This window comes from Nelumbo nucifera, chromosome 1 (assembly GCF_055504915.1).
Source record: "Nelumbo nucifera cultivar China Antique chromosome 1, China Antique-T2T, whole genome shotgun sequence".
Classification (NCBI taxonomy): Eukaryota; Viridiplantae; Streptophyta; class Magnoliopsida; order Proteales; family Nelumbonaceae; genus Nelumbo; species Nelumbo nucifera.
In genome coordinates this window covers 120,443,993-120,457,020 of record NC_142649.1, presented here as the reverse complement: position 1 = coordinate 120,457,020, position 13,028 = coordinate 120,443,993, and the positions used below count along the sequence as shown (strand labels likewise).

Sequence of the window (13,028 nt, the reverse complement as noted above, 5' to 3'; positions counted from 1 at the left end):
GACTCGAACAACGAATCAGTTAGGGGTTCGGTTCCCGGGTCGAAAGGTCTGGCTATTTGAACCGAACGGACAATTCGTTCTGACAAAAAAAATAAAAAAATTAAAAAAAATGTCAAAACTGTTGAACGGTTTGAACGGTTCAACCGTCCAAGTCAACAGTTTGCTAACCAAATCAACGTTTTTTTGGAAAAAATCCGGTTTTGGGGAAAATCGGAACCGGTCACTAGTTTGCTAACCAAATCAACGTTTTTTTTGGAAAAAATTCGGTTTTGGGGAAAATTGGAACCAATCACCTAACCGGTCCCTGGTTTTCCCGATTTGACCATCCAGTCTGATCTGGTTTTGAAAACCATGACCACAACCACCACCAGCCAAGAGACGATGCTGCTTCGTCCCCGACTCAGCCCAAAATAGTTTTAATTCCAACCATAGGAGGACAATCGGATACTGCACGTCTTTCCTTTCAAAGAGGAAATATTCTACAATCAACACACTAGTAGTGAAGTTGAACTGAAAGAGCAGATCTCTAGCTTGGAATTGTTCCTGGAGCTTGAAACCAAAGCAGCGGAACCGGTGGGGAGTGTGGAACCAGAAGCAGTGGATCTTTGGCTATCGGGGGACGTTCTCATTACTCCCCAACATCTCGTTTACTGAAGTGGAGTCATTTACCCAATGAGTGTGTGTGCATGTGTCTGTGTGAATGTGTGTTTGTGCCTGTGTTTCCTTCATTTTGTTACAGTTTTGACATTGTGCATATGTAAATCACACATACAAAAAAATAGAGATCTATGATTAATATTTATTAATTTTGAGAGAGATTTATTTGGTGGTTTAGAGGAGGGAGAAGATGAACATTGTTTTTACCCTTATTTGATATATTTTTAAAAAAGTTAACATATTTTAGAAATTATATTAAGATTATTTTTATTGATATTAGGGCCCAAAAATTATCAACTATAACCCTAGAAAGAAATATTTTTGCTTAGAACTCATTCTTCGATTCAAATAGTGATTTTTTCTTGAGTTTCAATCAAATAGTTATGCGTGCTTCGTTAGTAGGACTGTAGGAGTTAGTCTTCTTTTAAGCTATCTAATCCCTCTTGATTAATTCTTCCAAATTAAATGCCAGCCTAAGTAATGTAAATATATATAATTGCGATGACAGAGACGATAGTCTGCTTGGAAACTTGTCCAATTTCATCGTCATGCACTCGGAAGAATTCCCACATATCATTTTCTTCGGGTGGAGGGCGATGCGTCCATAAATCAAGGGGGAGATGTTTTAAAGTTTTTTAAATATCCCAGTCGCGTACTTGAAATGCAGTGTAAACTGTAAACACATATTCATAAATTGGACAGAGTGACAGACAAACAATCAATGTAGCTGAGGCATGCCCAACTGACGATGATGCACTTATTGGATGAAGGCGACTCGGAACTCATTAATAATATGTAGATGGAAGAGTTGAGACTATCCAGTGGGACAACACTGAGATTAAATTCAATCAGGCCGACGAGGAAGGGGATCCAGCTGCCGACATAACGAACATATAGCCAACGATGCCGGCCGGGGACCAGCATTGCATCTGGGTGGATAGACCATGGATGAAGTATATATTCAGTTTCGTGTTGGGAATCAATCCATATGCAAAATCAATCTATTTATCATCAACTCCCTCAAGAAGGAGAAATAATGAAAATCGACAAACTTGGAAAAAATCGGGTGAAAATAAAGTTTGACCCAATCGAATGGATGGCGTAGGAGAAACGTCACGCAGTCTCAAATTCAAATTCTGTATTTACAATTACTACTCTAGTAAATATAAGCATTCATGGCCGAACGAACTTCGAAGTTTACAAAGATAGAGGAGGTGTGGAACAGTTTTTCTTCATATATACTAAGCTCAGCAGTCTATGATAAGTAAATAAGACAGTGAGATCTTGTTTTCCGCTCTCTCTCTATATATTTCTCTGAGCTCGGCACGACAACAGGCAGGACAATCACGGAGACAAGCCACTGTTGACAGTGGGTGCTCCAAGATAGGGAGGGATGAAATAACACCATTTCTATGTATTTTAAAAGTCTCGTTATGGTAATATCGATCGGATGGATTGCTTGAAACAATGTCGTTCACGGAGACGGAGAAGGACTGTCGGTGTCGGGGGGAGGAGTCACGGGGCCGACTCCGTCAATCTAGTTAACCCATTTACTGTTCTTTCCTTTGCTACAAACGATTAACATAAAACAAATCGCCAAAATTCAATTCATTACTGAACGAACGCGGCCAAGTAGTCCCGTTTCCAAAGTCTTCTTGGACCCGATTCATCGAGATCCCTGCCCTTTTTCTTAAATATAAACATCAGTTACACTCACAGTCACTGATCTTTCCAGAATCCATCACAGATTTATACGTGTTTTTTGATTTATATATAATATAATTGCATTCAGACAGTTTGCCTATCGGCAGCTACATTGGACGGTTATGATCATGTCATATGTAACTCTCTCTTGCCAGGATACTGAATGTTGGTCGAAACTTGATCGGATTTTATATATATTCATTTCATGGACTACACAGTCGACACTCTATAGTCTATACAATAACATTGCCTAACACAGTAGACAGGGAAAATATTAAATCACATGTCGTCCAAAATGAGCTGGAAGGGATTTGGTCCGGCCATGGGCCATGGGCCATGGTTCGGTACTTCCGGCATCCTATAAGGAACAGATACATTTTTGTCTGTTCCCACAGTTCACTGAATGCCATGGGAAAGCCAGACCACTTACTATACATACGGTCCAGGCGTCCAGCTAGGCTGCGAGATCTCTCAGAAGTATGGAGATCACTACTCAGTACTCACTGCATAGTGCGGATAGTATCATATTGATTAGCGAAAATGCCCCTGGAGGCCTGGACATATTAAGGAAAAGCCTAGCTGTTAGGGCAACTGGTGTCAATATGTCGTTTCCGCCTTTACGGTAAAGAAATGGACTCCGGATCTCCTGTCCGCGAGACTTTGTCCACGTCTTATCCATCTCTCTGAATTGAGAACATATTCTCTTGCATAATACCATACAGAAGATGAGATATTCTTTATATGTGGTTACGATAAATATGGGCAGAATTCTTGTACACAGAAGATCCAGACTCAAATAGATGCTTGTTGTGCACTTCCTACTTATTTAGGGTAATACCGGAGTACTGTTCGATGCTGCGGGCATGAAACCTCCATCAACTTGGTCCTAGACCATATTTGCAATTTGTGCTATGATATGCTTCTCTCCTTCTATATATACCGTCATTTCAATAGACCAATGATATCAGCAGGATCTTGATATTATTATAAATTACGTGCAACCAAAATCCCAACCATTGGTCCAGGGGACCACAACCACATGCGTCCTCTCTCTAAGTTTTACCTTTCACATTGCATCATAGTCCAAAAGCTTCCGACACTGTAGCAATTTAATGATGGGACCCTCAAATTATTAAAAGGGGGTGGGAGTGAAGACCGGATCTGCTCTCACACCTGACGGCTTACAGGCGTTTCACACACATTCTATCATTAATTCTAACATTTCTATATTTATTTATTATTATTTACGGGAGATATTTCTAATTCACGGTCGATGTGCATGTGAGACGCCCATTTGTGAGGAAAAGATCCCATCACGTGAGAGTGGGACATGCATGGTTGCGAACTTCTCACCATCGGATTAATCATTAATGTGATATGGGAAATAAGATGAAAATACAATTGGAAGATGAATTATGTGTGTAATGTAGATTTCAATCTTTTAGATCAAAATCATTTGATTGGAATATTGATCCATGAGATGGGATTGATACAGCGTGTTGAGGATCTACGCATGGCAATGTGGGAGTGCCCGAGTGCATATTCTGTGAATCGGGATAGAGGATTCTTGTTGGAAGGTTTTACATGTACCTACACGTCATAATGTAAATTATGATTCCATGTAAAGTGTCCAGTCCACTAATTTCCACAGCTGAGTCTCCAACAGCGCAACATATCCACCAGTCTTTACCAGCTTTTTTTGCGTAAAAATTGAATTTTCCGCAGTTCTTTCCCTCTCATTTTCAAACAAAATAAAGAGCTCCGGATCTTTCCCTCTCATTTTCAATCAATTGTGAATTTGTGACTGGTTCAGTGGGAGAATAGAAATAGAATGAACAGAAAAGGAAAAAAAAAAAAAGAGGATAAGAAAGAAAAGTAAGAATGGGATAAAATAAAATTATAAACAGCTACTTGTTGGGGAAACACTAAATAGAGCAGAATCGATGCTTTCAAGGGAAGTTTTTATTCAATTAAAACATAAAATAAGAAATTAAACAATAAATAGTAGGAAAACTATGCGTTAATGACTCCATCAAAATGACAACTGAGGTTTATCTGATCTAATCCCGATCACATTGCAGTCAAAATCAAATGGTTGCCCCACCCGAAAACAATAAAACAGAGGAAGTAATCTTACTTAATATTTATCAATTTGGTTTATTTAGTAGATTGTGGTTTACCTACTATTTAGCAGTAAACAATATTATAGTTGAGAAGCAATGTGGGGGAGCAGATGAACTAAGATATTATAATATACATACACACACGCAGAGGTTGATTAATATTCCAACTGTGTTCGAGATTAGTTCTTGGACCTCGAGTTGAGCAGAGTAGGTCTAAGATTTGGTAACCCGAAAACACGGCATAAAGTACCAACTTATCTAAAATAAGCGGCTAAGCGCCTTACCATAATCAGAGATGATGGTGGTTCATAGCCCGACCCGCCAACCCATTACTAGGTTTCTGTATTTGATTTGCTGATCCAGCTCCAGCCCACACGCAGTACAAACTACAGATTTGATTTTGAACTCCTCCTATGAAACCGTCTTACTTTTTAGACCGGTCCAAGTATCTAGGTTGGTTGTTGGCTGTTCGCACTTGTAGTCCATGTCAGCCAGATCATAAAATAAAAATGATCCAGCTAACTGTCCAGTGGTCTAACCTCGTCCCCCTTGCACGGAGTAGTAAATGGAAGAGAATAACATCATTCTTTACGTGGCAAACAAGTGAGCCACGGTCGGTGCTTGAATAATCACACAATTTACTGGAAGATGCCGGTTGTCTGTCGTTGGATGCCCAGAAACTTTTGATGCGGACTCCAACATCACAACATGGTTAGGTAATATTAGTTGAGGGGGAAGTCTAATCGGATCTGGATCCGAATAATGCCCCACTTTCCACTCTAATGTGGCAAATACGCCATTCCATTTTTTTCATCTTCTTTTGCTAGTTTTTTATAAGAGATATATATAAGTATGCAAAGGCTAACAGGGGAGAGCCTGGAAAGTTAACGACGGTGAGCTGTGGACTATAATCATTTATTTCCAGTCAAGATTTAATTATACTAGTGGAGCAGATCGGGAAGTCTGTTCTGGTACTGGTGAACTGTTTCTGTACGCTAGCAATTTGTGCAGGCTTATTTTTAACTATTTCTCTTCACATGGTCTTCCACATAATAATCTCACATTAGTTCCAACTCGACCAAAGGAGGGCTGGCTCGTTGGTGTATTAACTGGTTTATTCCAGCATTGAGCGGAATCAAATCCCGCGACCCAGCACCTTGGAGAAAAGGGGTCAGGGGAAGTTATTATAATGGTGCATAGCACCGGATACCAAAAAAAAACACAAGTCTCAGCTCTTAACCCATTCTTTGTTTCTTGTAAATCCTTAATTGATTCGGTCACCCTACATTAGTAGGAGTAGGTGCCATCCACTCTCTCTCTCTCTCTCTCTCTCTCACCTGGTTTTGAAGGAAGGAGGATGCATCGGTATCAGTTCGAGAAAGCATGAGTTGCAGAAGCAGTGGACTCCATTTCTTGTGGAGAGTCTGGAGACTTACTCCACTTGTTTTTCTTCTTCTGGCGTTTCAATCTCTTGGGCTTAATACTGACGGAATTCTCTTGCTTTCCTTCAAGTACTCTGTTCTCAGTGACCCTTTGTCTGTTTTAGAGAGCTGGAACTACGAAGACCAAACTCCGTGCTCATGGAACGGAATTACTTGTGCCGGATTCGGAATACCCGGCACCGGCGATACATTTCGCGTTACCCGCTTGCATCTCCCAGATAGTCAGCTCCTAGGTTCGATTCCGCCCGATTTGGGCATGCTCGAGCACCTCCAACATCTTGATCTCTCCAATAATTTCCTCAATGGGTCCCTTCCAACCACGCTTTTCAACTCATCTGAGCTCCGGATACTCTCTCTTTCCAACAACGTGATTTCCGGCGCGTTACCAGAATCAATCGGAGGACTGAAGAGTCTTGAATTCCTCAACCTCTCCGACAATGCCTTAGCGGGAAAGATTCCTCAGAACCTCACTGCTCTACAAAATCTCACGGTCGCTTACTTGAGCAACAATTACTTTTCGGGTGATGTTCCGAGTGGTTTCAAAACCATTCAAGTCTTAGATCTGTCCTCCAATTTGATTAACGGGTCGTTGCCACCAGATTTTGGTGGAAACAACATACGTTACTTGAATCTTTCATACAATAGGCTCTTTGGACGGATTCCGCTGGAATTCGCGAAACAAATTCCAGGGAACGTCACACTTGACCTCTCGTTCAACAATCTCACCGGAGAAGTTCCGCAAGCCGTACCTTTTCTCAACCAGAGAAAGGAATCTTTTGCTGGGAACCTGGATCTGTGCGGGAGACCACTTAAGAACCCCTGTGCGATTCCTTCCATGCCATCCACTCCGCCCAATGTCTCCACGACCACTTCTCCTCCTGCATTTGCAGCGATTCCCAAAACCATAGAGCCTGCTCCAGTCACTGGATCACCTGGAGCGGCTAATGATACTAGTCAAAAGCAAGGGCAGAATAGCCTGAGACCAGGAACTATAGCAAGCATCATCTTTGGTGATCTAGCAGGAATCGGTATTCTAGCCATGATTTTCTTGTACATTTACCATCTAAGGAAGAGAAAGAAGAAGGTGGTTAGTAGTACAGGTAGTTCAGAGAAGAAAGATGAAACGGGAGGGAAGGAGAGCTGGCCGTCGTCATCATTTTCAACGGAACCGAAAGGACTGGCATGGTCGTGCCTGGGAAAGAAAGGAGGGAACAGCGAAGAGACGTCAGAGGCGACCGGCTCGGATAGTGAGGAAGACGAAGAGGAAAAGGTGGAGCAGGAGCAGCAAGATCAGCAGAAAGGAGGAGGATCTCTTGTGACGGTAGACGGAGAAACAGAGTTGGAGCTGGAGACTCTGCTCAAGGCCTCGGCTTATATACTAGGAGCAACTAGTTCGAGCATAGTGTACAAGGCGGTGCTGGAGGACGGAACGACCCTGGCTGTGCGGAGAATCGGTGAGAGCGGTGTCGAGAGGTTCAAGGATTTCGAGAATCAGGTCAGGCTCATAGCTAAATTGCGCCATCCCAATCTGGTACGCATACGAGGGTTCTACTGGGGTTCCGACGAGAAGCTCGTCATCTACGATTACGTCCCTAATGGGAGCCTCGCCAATGCCAGTTACAGTAAGCCATTTGCTCTCTCTCTTCAAGCATATTTGCAAAATTTCATAAGTTGTAGTAAAATACAAAAATATACGGGTACGTGTGATCTCTATGTTGATAAATGAAATCGTGAAACTTAGACTTAGTTCTCAATGCACGGGAAGTCAACTGTCCTGTCCGTGGTCTGCGAGGCTTTGCAAAGCCTATGGCGAGTCTTTGCTTTCAGGGGATCCCCGTCGGAATGGATGAAAGCCTTTGCCCAAAAGCATGTGAAACGCCCACAATAGTGTCGCTTCCCGTGAGAGAAGTGTGAAAATGAAATACCAACATTGGTCATTTGGTTGATAATTTGATACTCTGTTCTCTACTGTGTTCCGATTTGCTTGATCATTTGAGCTTTTCGAGACACAACATTCTCCTCCTCTGTGGCGGTTGTGGCCATATCTCTTGAGCGTAATGGGGCCTGAACAGAATTGCTACCGGCCGTCTCAAGTTTATTAAACAAAAAGAAAGAAAGAAATACCGAAATAGACGCTTATTAAACAAATATTTTGTGTCATGTGCAGAGAAAATGGGGTCATCACCGTGCCGCCATCTACCTTGGGAAGTGCGGCTCAACATAGCAAAGGGAGTGGCGCGGGGACTAGCCTATCTCCACGACAAGAAACACGTACACGGAAATCTGAAGCCAAGCAACATCCTGTTGGGTGCGGATATGGAACCCAGAATCGGAGATTTCGGGCTAGAAAGGCTGGTGTGGGGCGGAGACAGCAGCTACAAGAGCAACAACGGCTCCTTCCGCCATTTTGGAAGCAAGAGGTCCACTGTATCTCGCGATAGTTTTCAAGACCTTCCAACAGGTGCCAGCCCCAGCTTATGCGGATCCCCCTATCAGGCACCCGAGGCGCTCAAGAGCCTGAAGCCCAATTCTAAGTGGGACGTTTTCTCGTACGGGGTGGTGCTGCTTGAGCTGCTGACAGGGAAGGTCCATTCCGACATGGATTTGGGGCTTTGGAACACGGCGGCGGTGGACGAGAAGAACCGGATTTTGAGGATGGCTGACGTGGCAATTCGAGCTGAATTGGAAAGCAAGGAGAAGGAGGAGGCCTTTGCAACCTGCTTTAAGTTAGGGTACGGTTGTGCGTCCGCACTCCCACAAAAGAGACCCTCCATGAAAGAAGTGGCTCAAATCCTCGATAAGATGCCATCTTCTCCTCATTATTATAATCACTAACGTTAATCCATGGAGGCCCCGTTCCCAGCCCACCGCCCCACCAATGCAAAGATATGACATATGGGCCATGCAAACTTCTCTTTAACTAGAGAGTGAGGGATGAGTGTTGTATGTACGATTGACTAATTGATTGTTAATTAATGTAAGACAGATAACTTGAGATGGTGATTGATGGTAAGATCGTTCTATGATTGTCCGCCCGTACGCACGAGAGAGAGAGAGAGATTGTTTTCTGCAGTGTCGATTTGTCCATTAACTTTGTAATGCTAAGGACTAATGAGACAGGACCTTGATGTGTAGTTAATTAAAGAATTTGAGGGCTATGTGGTTTTATTTCCTTTTCCGGTAAGCCTCTCCTCTTGGCTTGGTTGCACGTAATGTGTGAACCGAGTGGTGAGAGCACACTAATTAGTAAGAATTTGAGGACTCAAGTCTTCATGTGGCTTCCCTTCTTTTTATGGTTGTTGTAGGGAAAAGAATCAAAAGATGTTGCTGAATTTTGACTCCCTCTGATTTAACCAATGTGTTGTTCTTTTTGCTAAAATACCCTCCATTGTCTCACCTATTTACCAGAGTAATCGTTATTAGGAACAAATTGCATTATGATAATAGGTTGGTTGTGAGAAGATGGAAGCTTTTCCAAGAAAATCCTCCAATTTTGCGATGATGCATGCAAGCCATATAGAGAGATCCCTTATCACTGCCACGTGTCTAAGTAAAGAAAATCGTGGTTCACAAACCACAATAAAACAATGCCTAGATCAAATATCAGCATTCAGCACAGCTAATTAAATAAATGATCCTGTAATATGTTTTTGAGTCCATTAAAGTTAGCCTGGCTCTATGGAACAGTGAATGATGGTGGGTCCAGACTCTCTATACATGAGACACATGGCAAAAAGTTGAACAATTTTGAAAAGACAAAGTACACTCAACAGTGAACACTAATCTTCCTCATTAACGCACTATTTTAATTTGCAATGTGGAATGAATTTGCTTCATAGTCGTAGCTAGTCCACTTGGGCCAAGTGCAAACAAACAAACGGGCTTCTTCTTCATTGAGCAGGGGGTTCAGATTTATCATACGGATCAAATTCACACTATTTTAAATGGAAGTTCACATCAGCGCCCCATAGAACATCCCAATCGTGTATTGCGAACATCTCACAATCATATTTCATCATCTCTGGGAAATGTTTTCAATACAAGGTTGGAGGTGCTGTGGAGCGTTGTGGGGCGCCCCCTTGTGGGGGGCTGATGTAAACCCTTCAAATGGCCGCATCGTGATCAATTCATAATGACAAGGCGAAGAAAAAAGGAAGCGGATGTGAAAGGCTGATATATAATACCTTCCATAAGCCCTTTCCTCTTTTTTTTTTTTTTCCTTTTATTTGTCAGTTACTTGGTTTGTTCCTTCCCTCTTTACCCTTTTATTTCTTACCTGAAAGTTCAAGTACATCTTAGGCCTGGCCGAGAAAGACACCTTCAATACCAACGAATGTGTATGGTCAATTTTGCCAGGAATCAAATCTGATCCTGAGTCCACAAACAAAATCGTCCGGTGAGCTAGGTTTTATACTTTTTTTCAACCCTGACGTAAATGCAAATAACCAGAGAAACAGTAAGTTCAGCACTGATCCACCAGAATTAATTGCACCTAACTCGGCAACCGATTAACCCCACTCCCAAAAAACAAGGTAACTGGATTGTGAATCCATTTACAAACAAGCCACAGAACTATCTAGGAAATTAAAGAACTGCAACTTGTCTTAGTAGAAATTAAAGAAAGCAGTTGGGAAAAGTGGAGATGATGAAACGAAGGAAAAAGAAAACAGAAAAGGATTTGCCTTCTAAAGCACCATTGAATGAAAATGCATTCATATATTTTAGCAAGCAGAAATAGATTTTGGGCATGGCCTTTTTTGCTCCCTTGAGGTTTATAATTTTATTTTTTATATTTTCTGGTTAGGGTTTTGCATATGACTGATTTTTTAATTTTTCTGTTCCTTTTGCTGAAAGATAATTAATTGCTCCCTCATTTTCCTTATAAAATAAATAAATGAAACTAAAAAAGTAGTGGTTTACCATACTCCGCGTCAACGGACAACGGTCTTCCAGTGGAAACCCCCGTGATTGACTAGGAGAAAAAGGTCAACCACACAGGTTTGATCGGGCAAGTTTAGTCTGGATTTGGGTTACTTGAGTCTCTTCGATTGAAGCCCAAACTGAGTTTAGGTGCGGCCCAAATTATCAGACAAAATTGATACAAAGTCCAGGAATGTCCCACGTAAGATACAGCCCATTGATCATTGAACGATGAAGAGCGCGACTATGCGAGTTCGCATCCTGTGCGTGAACCTGCCAACCGTAAATGTTAAAAAGGGTAAATTTCTTAAACTACCCTTATGATTTAGTTAATTGATTAAGTGTATTTTTATTATTTGAAAATTGATTAATGTTATTCTTATTGTTTTTGACAATTGATTAATCCTTCTTAATCATTAACATGTGTCAACTAAGATATGAAAAAGACTATTTTACCTTCCACTATAGATTATTCGAATCTCTCCCTCTCCCTCTCATTCTCTTTCCTGGAACTATCGGAACGATGGATGATGACCGGATTTGGGTTCATTGCAGATCTGAGAGATACTCAAATATGGGTTCCTTACTCGGATCTCTCCCTCTCCCTTCTCATTCTCTTCGTTGGAACTGTCAGAATGACGAACGATGACAGGATCTCATATCTGAGTATCTCTTAGATCTCATATCTAGGTTCCTTACTCGGATCTCTCCATCTCCCTCTCATTCTCTTCGTCAAAAACTGCCAGAACGACGGATGATTACTGGATCTCAGATCTCAAATCTAGGTTCCTTACTCAGATCTCTCCCTCTCCCTCTCATTCTCTTCGTCGGAACTTCCGGAACGGCGGATGATGACCAGATCTCATATATGAGTATTTCTCAAATCTCAAATATGGGTTCCTTACTCGGATCTCTCCCTCTCCCTCTCATTCTCTTTGCGGAACTACCAGAACGGCGGATGATGACCGGATCTCAGATCTGAGTATCTCTAAGATCTCATATCTAGGTTCCTTACTTAGATCTCTCCCTCTCCTTCTCATTCTCTTCACTAGAACTGCTGAAACAACGGATGATGACCGGATCTCATATCTGAGTATCTCTTAGATCTCATATCTAGGTTCCTTGCAGATTTGAGAATATGAAAGATACTTAGATATAGGTTCCTTAATCGGATCTCCCCCTCCCTCTCATTCTCTTCGTCGGAACTGTCGGAACTGCAATAGTGGCAACATCGGCAACCATCGGCAGAGTGCAATGGTGGATCTCCCCTATTCTCCTTTTTTTCCTGTGTTTTAGTCAGACCAAGCGGCGGGGAGCAACAACGGATCTCCCCTGTTCTCCTTTTTTTTTCCTGTGTATTTTAGCTGGACCAAGCGGAGGAAGCAGTGGTGGATCTCCCATGTTATCCTTTTTTTCCTGTGTGTTGATGTGCAGATGGAAACCGCAATAGCGGCAACAACGACAACCACCGACAAACAGTAGCATCTGATCTCCCCTGTTCTACTTTTTTTCCTATGTGTTTTAGCTAGACCAACTGGCGGAGAGCAACGACGAATCTCCCCTGTTTATGGTAAAGGAGAGAAAGAGGGGAGGTTGATGGGGAAAGGAGAGAGAAAGAGGGGGAGGTTGGGTGTGGAAGGTAAAATGAAAGAGGGGGAGGTTGGAGGTGGAGGGTAAAATTGGGTTTTTAAAAAATGATATGTCATGTGCCTATGCGTTTTGACGGAATAGTAACAGAACCTAACTGTAAGGGTAGAATTAGTCAATTGTTAAAAATAGTTGGGGTAGTGTTAGTAAATTTTTTAACACTAAAGGCACACTTAGTCAATTAGCAAAACCATAAGGGTAGTTTAAGAAATCTACCCTATTCATAATTCACTAATGTTAAACGCCATGTACCGTTAGCTGAAGAAGTCCAGTTGAACCGGACACAAAAGGACAAAAAAATTAAAATACACCAACAATTACATGGGATTTTCGACCTCTCTCACATTTTTTACTCTGCTCCACTAAGCCTTAGCAAAGTATTTGGGGTGATCTCATTGAGCGCTGAAATCACTAATGGCGGCATGAAATCAACCGGCAGTCATCATCGTATTTTTACCTATGTTGTGATGGATAACCATCTAGAGAGGAGATTCGACCGGCGGTCATCATCGTCATTTGCAGTTGTAGATTCAAG

General features: G+C 42.0%; 1 protein-coding gene across 1 annotated transcript; it reads left to right on the top strand.

Annotated features, from left to right (window-relative positions):
• Window positions 1-5,370: 5,370 nt before the first annotated feature.
• Window positions 5,371-9,084, top strand: LOC104588142 (putative LRR receptor-like serine/threonine-protein kinase At4g37250). Its single transcript, XM_010245963.3, has 2 exons — window positions 5,371-7,548; window positions 8,094-9,084. The coding sequence occupies exons 1-2, from the start codon at window positions 5,868-5,870 to the stop codon at window positions 8,759-8,761; spliced, it is 2,349 nt and encodes a 782-aa protein (XP_010244265.1). The 5' UTR covers window positions 5,371-5,867; the 3' UTR covers window positions 8,762-9,084.
• The last annotated feature ends 3,944 nt before the right edge of the window (window positions 9,085-13,028 follow it).